Below are 15,639 nucleotides of genomic sequence, written 5' to 3'. Positions count from 1 at the left end.
GAGGCAGTGGGTGAACCACAACACTAGAGAATGTCAAGAAATTGATGGCAAGTTCCTAGCTAAACATGATACAATTGGTGCTGTAGGTCTAAATCCAGGGGCAAGACCAAAATACACACATATGGAGTTGGGCCTGCAAAAGAGCAGCCAGCAGTGGGTATGACTACTGATGGTAAAGTACATACTGATTTAGGTCAACAAGTTCAACCTAGAAGCATGTTAACAACCAGTCAAGTTATGCAAGTCAACTTTCCACCACTAAGTGAAGTCTTGTTTCCTGCAGCAGCACCTGAGGAATCAGAGAGTACAGGGACAGAATACCCCCACATTATTTGTCTGCCACTAAATATGAAAGTATTGATGAACAGTATTGTCAGTATGGTCAAGAACAGTACAGTGAACAGTATGAACATTAAGGGCCTTCATCAGTAAAGAACGGTCATAGAGTAACTTCGTCACCAGAGCCTGATGTGAAAAAAATAAGTCATGTTGCCACGGCAACATGTAACAAGCGAGCCAATAGAAGGGAAAGAAGATACCAGTAACATAAAAAATTTGGCACGCAACCAAGACAACTTGACAAGGCTGCTGGTAGAACAACATAAACAAGCGAGTCTACCAAAACGCACACTTCAGGCATTTACTGGGGACCCGCTTCAGTATGTTACATTCAAAAGAGCCTTCGAATTCATAATCGAAAATAAGAGCAAAAGCAATAGAGACCGCCTGTACTATCTTGAACAGTACACAAGAGGTGAAGCCAACAGTTTGGTGAAAGGTTGTATTCACATGGATGATGATGTTGGTTACCTGGAAGCAAAAAGGTTGCTGGAAAGGAAATATGGTAATAAGCACAAGATTGCAGAGGCTTACTTAGCGAAGATGAGGCAGTGGCCAAATGTGAAAGGTGATAGTTCAGGGCTACAAGATTTGTCATTATTTTTGTTGGAATGCAAAAATACCATGACCAGCCTGGGCTAAAGTACAGCAAACATTAGAATGTTGATGATGAAGTTACCATATAGTATGAGAGACAGATGGAGGAGACATGTAGATTATGTAGAAGAAGAAAGAAACAAAGTGGTAACATTTGAAGACTTCACTTCCTTCTTAGAAAAACAGGCTAGAATCGCAACTAATGCTGCCTACGGTAGAAGTGTGACGGAGAAGGAAGATAGTACTAAGAAGGAAGAAAGGGTAAAAAACCCAAACTATCAGACTTATAAAGCTAGAAGAAATCTAGCAACAAACACAGAAGCTGTATCGGCAAGTGTGACATCAAATAGTCCAGGAGCCAGACCAAATGTAATGTCATATAGTCCATGAGCCAGGCCAAATGTGTCGTCAAGTAGCCCAGGAGCCGACAAGCCGTGTACATACTGCAAGGGTAAAGATCACACTTTGGAAATGTGTAACAAATTGAAGGAAAAGCCTATAAGTGACCGGTTGAAGTATCTGAGAGAGTTGGGAGTTTGTTTTGGCTGCCTAAAGAAAGCAACACATTACAGTAAAATCTGCAAATACAAGCTTACCTGCAAGACATGTAAACAGCGCCATCCAACAGTGCTACATGTGAAACAGGAAGAGACACAGAAGGCTGATGAAGTTGCTTACAGAGCTTTACAGGCGCCGGAGTTAAATCAAGTGAATCATATCCCACAATCATACCAGTCATAGTCTACTCAAGAGTTTCCAGAATGTCTGTAGAAACTTACGCCTACCTCGACAACGGCAGTGATGCTGTATTCTGTTCTGAAAGGCTGCAAAAGGAACTACATGTTAAAGGCAAGAAAACCAAGCTGGAAATTGAAACCATAACAGATGATATCATAGCAGACAGTGAAATCATCCAAGATTTAGAAGTTTCTGACATGAACAGAAATAATATCATCTCTCTTCCAAAGGCATACACACAAGATAAGATCCCTGGTGACTTGGCTGACATTATCAACCAGGATGATATTGATGCAATTCCTTATATGGAAGAAGTTAAGCTAGGAAGATTAAGTGATGAATCTCAATGCCATATTGGTCTCCTCATAGGAAATAATGTGCCTAAAGCATTTGAGCCAATACATGTAGTAAATAGCCAAGGTGAAGGATCTTTCGCCTGCCAAACTAGACTTGGATGGACAGTGTATGGTGTCAAAAACAAAGAACACAAAAGGACATCAGTCATCCACAGAATTAAAGCACATGACGCTATTGACCAGCAATTAGAGAAACTCTACAACGCTGAGTTCAATGAGCGAATCATTGATGACAAGCCCGAGAGAAGTGTGAGTGAAGGACAATTCCTAAACAGAGTAGAAGCATCAATCAAGTATGTAGATGGGCACTACCAAGTAGGTTTCGCGCTCAAAGATGATGACATGAAATTGCCGAACAATATACATCAAGCCGAATTGCGGGCATGCCATCTGAAAAGGAAGTTAGAAAGGGACTCGGTTTTCAACGACCAATACACTACATTCATGAATGATATGTTTAAAAATGATTATGCAGAAGAAGTGCCCAAAGATCATGAAGATGCATGCAATAGAAAGGATGGCAAGGTGTGGTATGTCCCCCACCATGGGGTGTTTCACCCCACCAAGGGCAAGCTGCGAGTTGTATTTGATTGTGCGGCGAAGTACATGGGCCAGTCTTTAAACTCACAATTACTAAAAGGACCCGACTTGACAAGCAACTTGGTAGGTGTGTTGACGAGGTTTAGAGAGCACCCTGTTGGAGTTGTAGCAGATATAAAAGCAATGTACCATCAAGTGCGTGTACCAGAATCAGACAGAGACTTAGTAAGATTTCTATGGTGGCCCTACGGTGACCTGAGTCTGCCTCTGAAGGAATATAGGATGAATGTGCACTTGTTCGGTGCAACTTCGTCACCTTCATGTGCAAATTTCGCACTGGGAAAGACCGCTGATGATGGTAAGGAGAAATATAGTGAAGAGGTATGCAACACAGTACTGCCCAACTTCTATGTCGATGACTACCTCAAATCTATCGAAAGTGAAAGCAAAGCTATTCAACTCGTCAGTGATCTCACCAGCTTGTGTAAGGATGGTGGCTTCAAGTTGACAAAGTGGTTGAGTAACTCCAGAGAAGTGTTGCAGTCAGTCCCTGAAGACGATAGAGCTGAGACTACAAAGACACTAGATTTGAAGAATGAAGAATTGCCATCAGAAAAGGTGCTGGGGTTGATATGGTCACCACAAACCGACAGGTTTGGCTTCCATATTAAAGTGAAAGAGAAACCTCCTACCAGAAGAGGCATCCTAGCAACTGTAAGCTCCATCTATGACCCGCTAGGATTTGTTGCTCCAGCAATCCTGCCAGCAAAACAAATATTGCAGAACTTAAGCAAGCTGCAGCTTGGTTGGGATGAGCCTATTCCTAGTGAGCTTCTGACCCGTTGGGAAAGATGGCTTGATGAAGTACCGAAATTGTCAGATTTCACCATCGAAAGATGTTTCAAGCCCAAGGACTTTGAAGAAAGTGAAGTCCAGATGCACCACTTCTGTGATGCAAGTCAGAAGGATATGGTTCAGTGAGCTACTTACGATTTGTTAATGAGATGGGTCAAGTGCATCTTACTCTCCTGACAGACAAGGCAAGAGTTGCTCCCTTGAAGATCATAACTATACCTCGCCTAGAGTTAACTGCAGCTGCAATGGCAGTAAAGGTCAACAACATGTTGCAAAAGGAACTACAGATGAAAGTCGAAAGCACATACTTCTGGACTGATAGTCAGACCGTGATCAAGTATATTAACAATGACACCGCCAGATTCCACACCTTTGTGGCTAATCGAGTCGCATTGATTAGAGATGGCTCCCAGCCACACCAATGGAAGTATGTAGGAACCAGCTCAAACCCTGCAGACGACTGCTCAAGGGGCTTAGCCGTTGATTGCTTCCTCACGAATAGAAGGTGGACTGATGGTCCAGACTTCTTACACAAAGCAGAAAACCAGTGGCCAAAGACTACCATTGGAAACAGCGCTGAAGAGCTAGCTGATGATCCAGAAGTTAAAAAGAAATTAGTAGTCAACACAGCGTCGACAGAAGAAGCAACAGATACAATGGAGAAACTACTTACACGATTCTCCTCATGGTATCAACTTTGTCGTTGTGTTGCATGGATCCTCAGAGTCAAGAAACATCTCCGCAAGATCTGTCGTGATAGAGATGATGATAGAGTTGATAATGGAGATGATGATGGTAGAAAGAATGATGAGAATGAAGAGCATGGCAACATTACAGATTCGCTTAATGTTGCTGACATGCAAGAAGCAGAAAAAGCTGTGATAGTATATGTCCAAACCAAGGCATATCCAGAAGAAATTAAGACACTAAAAGAGCTGCAATTGAGAAATGATGACAGTCAGCCAGAAGACGACTTACGACAAGTTAGCAAGATTAAGAAAGCAAGTCCTCTCTACAGACTTAATCCATTTATAGAAGATGGAGTAATCAGAGTAGGTGGTCGACTGGCTAAGTCAGCTCTACCTGAAAAGACAAAATTTCCATCAATCATACCAAAGAAGTCCCACATTGCAAAGTTGATTTTACATGACGTTCATGAAGCAACTGGACATGGGGGCAGAAACCACATGTTGGCTCACCTGCCCAGCAAACACAAAACGTTTTCGACATCATTCGCAAAAGGTTATAAAAGGTTGTCAGAAAACGTTTAAATGTCGGGTTATATAAAGGGTATATTAAGAGTATAAAACGTTTACATAACCTTAAAAACATTTTTGATAATCTTCTGCTCAGCAAACAAAAATGTTTTACAGAAAACGTTTAAGTGTCGGGTTATATAAAGGGTATAAAAACGTTTTAATAACATTCCAAAAACATTCTTGAAAACTTGATTCAAAACATTTTAAACATAATGTTATTTTGGGGTTGACAAAATATTTTGCGAAAAATGTTTGCCCAAAATATTTTCAATAACGTTTTAAAAACGTTTTCATGACCTTTATATAACCCGACATTTAAATGTTATTAAAAGGTTTTGAAAAAACAATTTTAAGAACATTTCTTTGTTTGCTGGGTTCAAGCATTTTAACATAATGTTATTTAAGTATTGACACAATATTTGGCAACAATGTTTTTAAAAATAGTTTACAATAACATTTTTTGAAAACATTTAAAAATATTGTTGTAGTGTGTTTTCATGCAAAACGTTTTAAAACGTTATCATGACCTTTATATAACCCGACATTTTAATGTTATTAAAACGTTTTTACCTAAACCAAAAGCCAAAATATAACTTATTTAAAACGTTTTTAAAACGTTTTTGTGTTTGCTGGGTGCATAAGAAGTACTGGATAACAAATGCTAATGCAGCAGCTAGAAAGGTTATCAACAGTTGCATCACCTGCAGAAAGAGGAATGCAAAAGTACAACAGCAGATGATGAGTGAGTCACTCCAGGAGAGCCACCATTTTCAAGAGTTGGAATGGACTATTTCTGTCCACTAGAAGTTAAACAAGGCCGTAGTATAGTCAAGCGATATGGTGTAGTGTTCGTCTGCCTTGCATCCAAAGCTATACACATTGAAATGGCAGCGTCTTTGGATACCGATGCCTGCGTAAATGTCATACGACGATTCGTGTCCAGAAGAGGCCAAGTGAAACAGATCCGCTCTGACAATGGCACCAATTTGATAGGGGCAGAAAGAGAGTTACGCCGAGAAATTGCCGCTTGGAATCAAGACAGAATCCATGACTACCTTCTGTAAAGAGAGATTGAGTGGACCTTTAATCCACCAGCAGGAAGTCACCATGGAGGCATCTGGGAACGTCAAATACGGACAATAAGGAAGTGATATGCTCTGTTATAAAGGAACAAATACTAACAGATGACTCTCTTCATACATTACTGTGTGAGATAGAAGCCATAGTTAACAGCCGACCACTCACCAATGTTCCTGGAGAAGTATCTGATTTAGAGCCACTTACACCAAATCACCTTCTTCAACTAAGGAGTGACATGATCTTACCACCAGCCACTGCAGGAAAGCTGAGTCAGTATGCCAAGCGTCGGTGGATGCAAGTCCAGTATCTGGCAGACCTGTTTTGGCGCAGATGGATCAAAGAATACCTTCCTCAGTTACAGCAAAGACAAAAGTGGATTCACCCACAGCGAAATGCCAAGGTGGGAGATGTCGTCATGGTTGTAAATGAATCTACACCCAGAAACGTCTGGCCGCTAGGAAGGGTGATTGAAACTCTCCCTGCAAGTGATGGACTGGTTCGACGTGTGTGAGTGAAAACTAGGACAAGCATTCTCACCAGACCCATTGATAAACTGTGTTTGCTGTTGGAATCAGAAGTCCCAGTTCAAGATATAGGAGTGAAGAAAGAATCTACTTCAGCTCATCCACCAGTACCAGCACTGGGTAACCCAAGTACCAAGCCTAAAACTACGTCCAGTGCTACCAACAATGAAACTGTATCAGTGTCAGGTACTCCAGAAGCAAGACCACGACGATCATTGAAACCAGTGAAACGCCTGGACTTGTAAAGAACTAATAGTGTTATAACAACAAGTCACTGAAACCGTTATAACCAAAAAGTATCAGCTAAGCTAAATTGCCACTTAGTCTGGAGGCTAAGCTACGGATCAGCTGATATATAAAATAAGACTAAACATCAGTTTACGTAAAATTGCCATGAAAGGCAAGCTGACACCTTGCTTTCACTTTGGAACAACTGATGCAAACTGTCAAATTCATCATGAGATCTACCAGATGTGACGACAGATGAACCTACCTGTACTACAGAAGTGAAGACTGGTGATTCATCTCTACAGCGACGTGTCTGCGTTTAGTGTGAAGTTGCCAGATTCGTATCCAACTCATCGTCAAGATCAAGAATGAACATGTTTGACACCTAGATCACCACATTTTGATTTTGTAAAGAAGAATCCTATGCATGCAATTTGTACCGATGGAACCAGTGTGCATCATTAGCAAGTTTGTTAAAGTTTGGTACACCACAGGCCCATGGAGCGTTAATTTGCAAGATTCTACATCGTATTCTACTGCTTAAAATGTGTGCACAATTTGTTGGTTGTGTACAGTGATCTACATGTAATCCATATTTGGGATACACATTTGAAAGTAATGTTCTCTGCGTGTATTTTGGAATCTCGATAATGCTCAAATATGATTTCTCTTGAAATTATTGCTCTGCTATTTATCAAAGGGTATGCATGATCGAGGTCTGAAATAATTTCACTCAAGTTTGTAATTGTGTATTCCTATCTACATGTACTTTGCAAGTAAATGCATCCTATCAGCATCTGGTGTTTTGACTATAACCTGGATTGACTGAGTTTGCATTGACTGAATTTGCAAATTTGGGCCATGGCTGCTATGGTTGTGCACAGGCATTCATATTATATCAAGTTGTGTTTTTCTCATGGCTGCTATGGTTGTGCACAGGCAGTCATATTATATCAAGTTGTATTCTCATTTACAAGGTGTACCAAACAAGATATTCGCATGCAAAGAGTTATGTACTTTGATTGAAAGGACAGCAACAGACTGCATTTCTAGTTTACAAACTAAACATTGTTGTGTTCATGTTGATATGTTGTGATCAAGTTGCACTTGAATAGTATCCCATGTGTTCAGTTGGCTTTTCCAATCTCACCAAAATTTGCCTGTTGTGTGGGCCTTTGTTTGGTTTTGTTTCAAGTAATTTTGGTTGGCATAGGCAGTTATCTCTTGAGTGCAGCATCATCTAACTTGTAAAATGAAGCTAAATAATTCTTTCATTTAAAGTTAAAATCACTTTTTAAATGTCCAAAACTCAGTTTCTTTTTCTTTTTGGATTTAATCACTTGGATTTTTTTAAATTGTTTTTTGTTTTGAATCATTAGCATTGATACAAGTTTTTTATCACACAAGTGAATCTCAGATAAAGGTTTTGATTTCATAAACTTTATTCATGTTTCAAAATCAGTCAAGTTTGATGTTTAAGGGGTCACAAAGGCACCTCTTGTAAAAGGTTCAGTTTTGTCAGTAAATGGCACACCAAAACTATGTTTTAAGAAGAATTGTTGCTGGTAGCAGACAATTAGGCGCCGGAATGTTGATGCCATTTCCCTAAATTCAAAGTTTGTTTAAGTGTTGTGCATCCTTAATCATTGCATTCCTATGGCATGTTTGTTTATGTGATGAGCGCCCTTGAAGTAAGCTAAACATAGCCTGCAGCCCATCAATCACATGTAATTTACTGGAGGCTGCCATGTTAAAAAATTAAGTTTGTTGTTGTAGGATGCTCTCGGTAAAATACATTCTTTTACCGTTTGTTCAACATATAAAGACTTCGATATGTAAAGGAAAGCTAAGTGCAGATAGTAGTAATAAATAAGATACGTTTCATGTTATAAGTGTATCCTTTTGTGCACTAATTTGTCACTTGAAGTCAAGTATTTTGGTTGTTGGACGCGAGTCAAAAGATTACCAAGCATCTGCATAATTAACCTGGGAGCTATCCAAGTTGGCCCTACACTATGTACTTAAAGTGTATGTAGCTGAGAGGAAAAGCCAACCATCATTTGAAAAATCTGACCTTTCGCATTGGAGATGTACATTTTCCCCCCAAAAGACCTACAAATTTTAGGTCTTTTTGCTGTGGCCTTCTAGAATACTGGTACCGGGGTATAGGCCTAGTGAATAACTACTAAATTTCACATGACCACCTATCAGGAAAAATAAAATCACATACCTCCCCTGTTTGTCAATGTGAAAATCACATGACCCCTCGCCCCCCCCCCTCATCCGGCATTAATAATGAACGGTCCTTTATGATCTATTTCAATAACACGAAGTGGTCTTGTCTAGTATGTCTAAACCGTATAAAACATTGTTATCTAAATATGCATATTCATGAATCTCTTTTGGTGTTGATTTTGAAAATGCATGAGAAAACATCATGCTCATATGAGAAAATGTTGTGAAAAAGCATCTGTAGAAAATTGTTTTTATTAAATATTCATAACTATAAAATTATGTGTACGTGCTATAGGCCTAATCATTGAATTTGTGTGGTTTTCAAAATGGCATTTAGACAAATACGTGCTACAACCATATTGCCTGTTTTAATTCTTAGTTTCATAGTTTTTGGCACTTACAGTATAATCAGTGTAATAAAAAACAAAGAAAAGTACACACACGTGAAATCACAGTTGAAAATGCGACAAGACGGGAAAGAACGATCACTAACTGCCACATCATGTAAGTACGATTTATAATCCTTGAAATTGAATATAATAAAAATGGAAAAGAATGGAACCACCAGACTTCATCAGGCAACTGACCCGATGGGCTGGTCACGTGATAGACGGCTAGGTATCATCCCGATGGCCAGTCATATGCATGAGATAAGTTAAAGCGGAGTCTCCCTTTCTTGTTCAGTGGTGGTTGCTCAATGCGTTCCCAAATGACTTCTTTTATGCCTCTCCTATGCCATTGTTCCTCCTGATCCAGAGTAACGACTTCCTCGTTACTGGACACTCCATTAAGAACAAGGAAGTCGTTATTTGGATCAGGAGGAACAATGGCATTGAGATTCATAAATGAAGCCACTTGGGAGCGCATTGAGCAACCATCGCTGAACAAGAAAGGGGGACTCCATTTTAACTTATCTCATGCATGGGACCGGGCCATCGGGATGATACCTAGCCGTCTATCACGTGACCAGCCCAGCGGATCAGTTGCCTGATGACTGGTGGTTCCAGACGCAACGTCGCAATTCAGTATCGAAGTGACGTAATGTTACTATGTCAACGGGATCACGCGCTAGAGTAATGAACCACGATCGAAATGATCACCACATAAAGTATATGGCACTCGAAGGCATACCAAAGTAGCGTGATCCGGTAACCAAGAGAATTACGTAACCACTTCGATGCTGAATAGTTGCAAAAAGTAAGTTCCAGTATTAGATTTAATTCCAAAATTCTATTATACAGAATAATAGGGATACTAACAAAGATTTACAAACAGATGCTATTGACAATAAAATTGTCTCACTAGCTATGAATGGTGTGCCTAGATATGTCTCCGACTACTCCATCTGGTAGGCTATTCCAAACATGAACTGCAGTGTAAATGAAGGTTCTGCCAGTAGATATGGCTCTAGAAACTGGTACTGTGAGAGCATGGCAAGGCATGGACAAGCTGGAGCGGGTAGCTATTCTGACTGCTTTCAGATCTGGAGGGCACAAGCTGTGTGCATTTATTTTGTATAGAGGACCCGTTGCTGCAGCCACTTGACGTCTTTGATGGAGACATACATTTGTAGGATGTTCAGCATTGTGCTTTTATGATAGCTCCTTTTTGACATGACAGTTTAAGTGATTCTGTTTGATAATAAATAACTCAAGTAAAATCATTGTTTTCATATTTCTCTCGTCTTTATTTCAGCTCGTCGTCTCGACGGAGGCAAGATCAACAGTGCGGGGGAGTATCTACCATACTGCGGATTCACCGTCATCAGCAAATGTCACAGTGTCGAAAAATTGAAATATTTGGAAGAATTCATCAAAAATAGTCATATCTTAAGAAAAGTCATATCCCCCTTGCCTTACACATCTTATCATATGACAACATATGTCATCTATTCGAATTCGCAGCCACCGGTCAAGTTTGTCCAAGATTGGTTAGATGCTGATCCAACCCGCACTATCAGCCTTGAAAAATGCATCCCAGCAGATGAGGTTTACCCAATTATGACAAGAGCTCAACAAGTTTGGGATAAAACCGGAAAAGAGTGTTTTACGGTTCAAGTAAAATATTTAGATGTAAATTGTGAAAACAGTGGACTTTCGATCCATGTGTTGATGAATGATACGGAACAAGTGAAGAAATTCTACAAGGCAAGATTAGAGACGGGTCAAGTTTTTGGTACATCTTATTATCGTTATCTTCATATATCACTTGGCTATTTTTATTCTGAACTTCGGAATCTGACAATTGAAGAACAAGTTGAATTTGAGTTGGAATTACATGAATTAGAACAAATGCTCCCAAAAAGGTTCATGATGAGCCCTCCGGTAGTTTCATCTTATTTATCAATGACTGAATTTATACAGATTGTATGAGGATTTTATTAGATAGAGATTTTGAATGAACATTAAAACGCCTATAGACAATATCTTCGTCGCCATTTGCGGCGTTTGGCTCTGCTAACTCCAATTTAGCGAAGCAGATAACTGAAAGCAAGGCCAAAGATCAATTTACATACTCTCAATTATGCAAAGTTAATGCTAAGTAACTATAAGGACTATCTAGCTGAGACTTGGTGCATATGCAATACAAGTACAATAGAAGTATATTACGTTTAGTATTTTGCTAATTTTAGTCTGCATAAATAATTAGAGGCTATTAGAGTACATTTTAATTTTTCAAGAAATTAACCCTAATTAATTATGGAGATTCAAATTAGCAAAATGCTAAACACAATATACTTCCATTGTGCTTGTACTACATATGTACCCAGTCTCAGATAGATAGTCCTTATAGTTACTTGCATAATTGGGAGTATGTAATTTGATCTTTGGTCTCTCTTTCAGTTTTCTGCTCCGCTAAATTGGAGTTATCAGCGCCAAACGCCGCCAACGGCGACGAGGTGGTCAATTACGAAAATTGTCTATATACGAATGGAAATTTCAGACCAGAGAGGAGAGACGCAAAATAATATAAAAGTACAAATACAACACGAGATGTACGAGTTTATTTTGTGGTGTTGGGACTGAAAAGACTGCTTTGTTGTTACACTTCAAAATGCACAGTGATGTCTACGAGTTTATTTTGTGAGGATATCCAAGGACTGGAAAGACTACCTTGTTGTTACATTTCACAAATGCACAGTGGTGAGAACTGGAAAGACTATACCTTGCTGCTACACACTTCACAATGCACAGTGATCATGGTGATGTCTACGAGTTTATTTTGTAAGTACTGTAAAGACTACCTTGTTGTTATACTTCACAAATAGTGCTGTCCACGAGTTTTTTTGTGAGGATATCCAAGGACTGGAAAGACTACCTTGTTGTTACACTTCACAATGGACAACGATGTCTACGAGTTTATTTTGTGAGGACATCTAAGGGCAGGAAAGACTACCTTGTTGTTACACTTCACAAGGGACAACGATGTCTACGAGTTTATTTTGTGAGGATATCTAAGGGCTGGAAAGACTACCTTGTTGTTACACTTCACAATGCATAGTGATGTCTACGAGGTGTTTTTTTTGTGAGGATATCCAAGGACTGGAAAGACTACCTTGTTGTTACACTTCACAGTGTACAGTGATGTCTACGAGTTTATTTTGTGAGGATATCCAAGGACTGGAAAGACTACCTTGTTGTTACACTTCACAATGGACAACGATGTCTACGAGTTTATTTTGTGAGGACATCTAAGGGCAGGAAAGACTACCTTGTTGTTACACTTCACAATGTACAGCGAGTTTTTTTTTGTTTTTTGTGAGGATATCCAGGGACTGGAAAGACTACCTTGTTGTTACACTTCACAGTGTACAGTGATGTCTACGAGCTCATTTTGTGAGGTAATCCAAGGACCGGAAAGTCTACCTTGTTGTTACACTTTCCAACACACATTGTTGTTGATGAATTTAATGTTAAGAATTAAGAGTAGTAACCTCCTAATGATCGCAACCCAATAGCCGATCTGGCCAAACGTATCACAGTTTCTCATCATGGACCCTCTCTCTGCACAGTGGTACTATCGGGGGGGGCACTTCAATATAAAATGGATATAGGTGTAGGACTGGCACTTCCGCACTAAGGGGCATTCGGTGAGAGCAAAATGTAAAAAATATGGGGTCATTGGGTGAGAGCATGATTTTTGGCATTCGGTGAGAGCAAAATGTAAAAAATATGGGGTCATTGGGTGAGAACATGACCTTTTTAATGGAATCTTTGGGTGAGAGCCGAAACAGCGCCACAGAAACCTCGAAAATCGAGGGTCTTGTAAGGTTGTAAGGGTCTTTGGGTAACAGATCAAATGGAAAAAATAGGGGGTCTTCGGGTGACAGAGCATCTGTTCGTAAAAAAAATATGGGGTCTTTGGGTGACAGCGATGCTGAAAAGGGGGTCTTATCAGCCCTATACATACGCGTCACCTCCAAAGTTGGAGTGCCCCCCGGGGGTACTATATAATTTCAACACGTAATTTTGTTACTAAAATCCGAACATTATGTAGCTTAAATAACCAACTTTACTTACTAAGGTTTATTACATAATAAATAAAATCTAAGATTAGAAATAAGAAGTTTGTTTCCTGTAAAAACATGTCAGTGGTCTGAAAACCAAAATGCGAATTCGGTTTTTGATAATTTTTATATTAAGTATTTATGGTAAGGTATACCTCAAAGCAGAAATGTACATTAATAGAATTTACCTATTTTATATTCATTGTAAAACAAACAAAATGCACGAGAAAACATCTGTTGAAAGTTGCTTTTGTTATGTGCCCCCCAAAAAAAAAAAAAAATTAATAATCCATAATATTATATTAAAAGGTATCCATTTTGCCATCAAATTATTAGTTTTCAATTGTTTTGATATTGATCTCTACTAGTTTGTTCATGGAATATTCTGGAAACTCATGGAAAATTCTAATGATAGTAATACACAATCATACATTTAATGAAAACTAAAGAATGATCATGATCCCCCACCATATATGGGGATAATGGTGTAATTTACCATAAATAGTAAAGATTATTCTTTTTTCGTGGATATCTGCTGAAAAATGTCATAAAAAGAGGATGCTAGGATCACGAAATCCTCCTTTAAATAAACATAGCTAAAGAAATTTGTTGTAGTAATTCTAAGATTAATTCGTGTATGATATTGCTTTGTTATTTGATGGACAGCCATACTGCACTAATTAATAAATAGTAATTAAGTTTTATAATAAACAGTGTGTTTGTGTGAATGCTGTTGTGTGAAATCGGAAGCAGGTGATTTTGGCCTGCGTCATTTTAGTGACCATAACTCGTTCATCAATATCCGTACTATAAAATCATACGCAAGTGCTATAGCCTAATCATTTGAATATTGTTTTGGTTTTCAAAATGGCATTTAGACAAATATCTCGACGTGCTACAACCATATTGCCTGTTTTAATTCTTAGTTTCATAGTTTTTGGCACTTACAGCATAATCAGTGTAATAAAAAACAAAGAAAAGTGCACACACGTGAAATCACAGTTGAAAATGCGACAAGACGGGAAAGAACGACCAGTAACTAACACATCATGTAAGTACTATTTATAATCCTTGAAATTGAATACCGTAAAAATTCGATAGTTAGCATATCTGCTAACTATCGAACGCTTTTGAAAACATTTAATTGTACCAAACTCCGGCGCTTTACCAACTGTTCTATAATGGGGTTGCGACACAAATTTGCAGGTTTACTTGTTCGTATATAACTATGTCACGTATCGATGATCTGCTCAAATCCCTTTACACTTTTGTGGATAGGGCACTTCATGTTTGCATGTTTAAAAATCGCTCGATAGTAAGCACATATGCTAACTATCGAGTTTATACGGTATAATGAAAATGGAGACGCTATCTGACTTATACTATACAGAAGCTGTTAGGGGATACTAAGAAAGATTTACAAACAGATACTATTGACAATAAAATTGTCTCACTATAGCTATGAATCGTGGTGCTTGGAGAAACTTTGTAGTCGCCTGCTCCGCAGTCGAATGAATGCAATTAATATTTTGGGTAGACAATGAGCTGTCTAAGGGGGCAGGTGTGGTGCATGGTAGGGCTTCACGGCTGTATCAACCATGTGTTTTGAATGTTCTTTGCATGTGTTGAGAAAGTCCATTGACTATGGCCAAACTTGTATTTGCAGATTATCTTATTAATATCCTCCTTGATTGGTTCAAAATTGGATACAATATTCATTTGGGCCAATCAGCATGTAGTTCTCATAGGGTTAAGTAATAATCTGATAATAAATCATTGTTTTCATATTTTTCTCGTCAATTCATTTCAGCTCGTCGTCTTGACGGAGGCAAGATCAATAGTGCGGGGGAGTATATACAATATTGTGGATTTACCGTCATCAGCAAATGTAACAGCATCGAAACATTGAAATATTTGGAAGAATTCATCAAAAATAGTTACATCTTAAGAAAAGTCATATCCCCCTTGCCTTACACATCTTACCACATGACAACATATAGCATCTATGCGAATTCGCAGCCACCGGTCAAGTTTGTCCAAGATTGGTTAGATGCTAACCCAACCCGCACTGTAAGCCATGAAAAATGCATCCCAGCAGATGAGGTTTACCCAATCATGAAAAGAGCTCAACAAGTTTGGGACAAAACCGGAATAGAGTATTTTACAGTTAAAGTAAAATCTTTAGATATAAACTGTGAAAATAGTGCACTTTCGATTCATGTGTTGATGAATGATACGGAATTATTAAAGAAATTCTACAAGGCAAGATTAGAGACGGATCAAGTTTTTGGTACATCTTATTATCGTTATCTTCATATTACACTTGGCTATTTTTATTCTGAACTTCGGAATCTGACAATTGATGAACAAGTGGAATTTGA

At 38.8% G+C, this 15,639-nt stretch overlaps 3 protein-coding genes across 3 annotated transcripts; all 3 read left to right on the top strand.

Moving 5' to 3' along the window:
* The first annotated feature begins 486 nt into the window (after positions 1–486).
* Positions 487–981, top strand: LOC140169500 (uncharacterized). The gene has a single exon (XM_072192763.1). The coding sequence runs from the start codon at positions 487–489 to the stop codon at positions 979–981; it is 495 nt and encodes a 164-aa protein (XP_072048864.1).
* A 716-nt stretch (positions 982–1,697) lies between these two features.
* LOC140169499 (uncharacterized) lies at positions 1,698–3,551 on the top strand. Its single transcript, XM_072192762.1, has 2 exons — positions 1,698–2,345; positions 2,598–3,551. The coding sequence occupies exons 1-2, from the start codon at positions 1,698–1,700 to the stop codon at positions 3,549–3,551; spliced, it is 1,602 nt and encodes a 533-aa protein (XP_072048863.1).
* A 23-nt stretch (positions 3,552–3,574) lies between these two features.
* Positions 3,575–6,533, top strand: LOC140169498 (uncharacterized). Its single transcript, XM_072192761.1, has 3 exons — positions 3,575–4,614; positions 5,783–6,249; positions 6,340–6,533. The coding sequence occupies exons 1-3, from the start codon at positions 3,575–3,577 to the stop codon at positions 6,531–6,533; spliced, it is 1,701 nt and encodes a 566-aa protein (XP_072048862.1).
* Positions 6,534–15,639: the final 9,106 nt, after the last annotated feature.

The sequence above is a fragment of the Amphiura filiformis genome, chromosome 14 (assembly GCF_039555335.1).
Source record: "Amphiura filiformis chromosome 14, Afil_fr2py, whole genome shotgun sequence".
Taxonomy (NCBI): Eukaryota; Metazoa; Echinodermata; class Ophiuroidea; order Amphilepidida; family Amphiuridae; genus Amphiura; species Amphiura filiformis.
Note: the sequence above shows the minus strand (reverse complement) of the source record. Positions and strands in the feature narration are given on the sequence as shown.

Excerpts from the sequence above, each read along its gene's own strand:
- LOC140169500 (XM_072192763.1), top strand. The coding sequence starts at position 487 with ATGTTGCCACGGCAACATGTAACAAGCGAGCCAATAGAAGGGAAAGAA.
- LOC140169499 (XM_072192762.1), top strand. The coding sequence starts at position 1,698 with ATGTCTGTAGAAACTTACGCCTACCTCGACAACGGCAGTGATGCTGTA. Across the intron at positions 2,346-2,597 it reads ATGTAGATGGGCACTACCAA|GGCAAGCTGCGAGTTGTATT; the intron begins GTAGGTTTCGCG and ends CACCCCACCAAG.
- LOC140169498 (XM_072192761.1), top strand. The coding sequence starts at position 3,575 with ATGGGTCAAGTGCATCTTACTCTCCTGACAGACAAGGCAAGAGTTGCT. Across the intron at positions 4,615-5,782 it reads CATGGGGGCAGAAACCACAT|GAAGTCACCATGGAGGCATC; the intron begins GTTGGCTCACCT and ends ATCCACCAGCAG. Across the intron at positions 6,250-6,339 it reads GATTGAAACTCTCCCTGCAA|AAGTCCCAGTTCAAGATATA; the intron begins GTGATGGACTGG and ends TGTTGGAATCAG.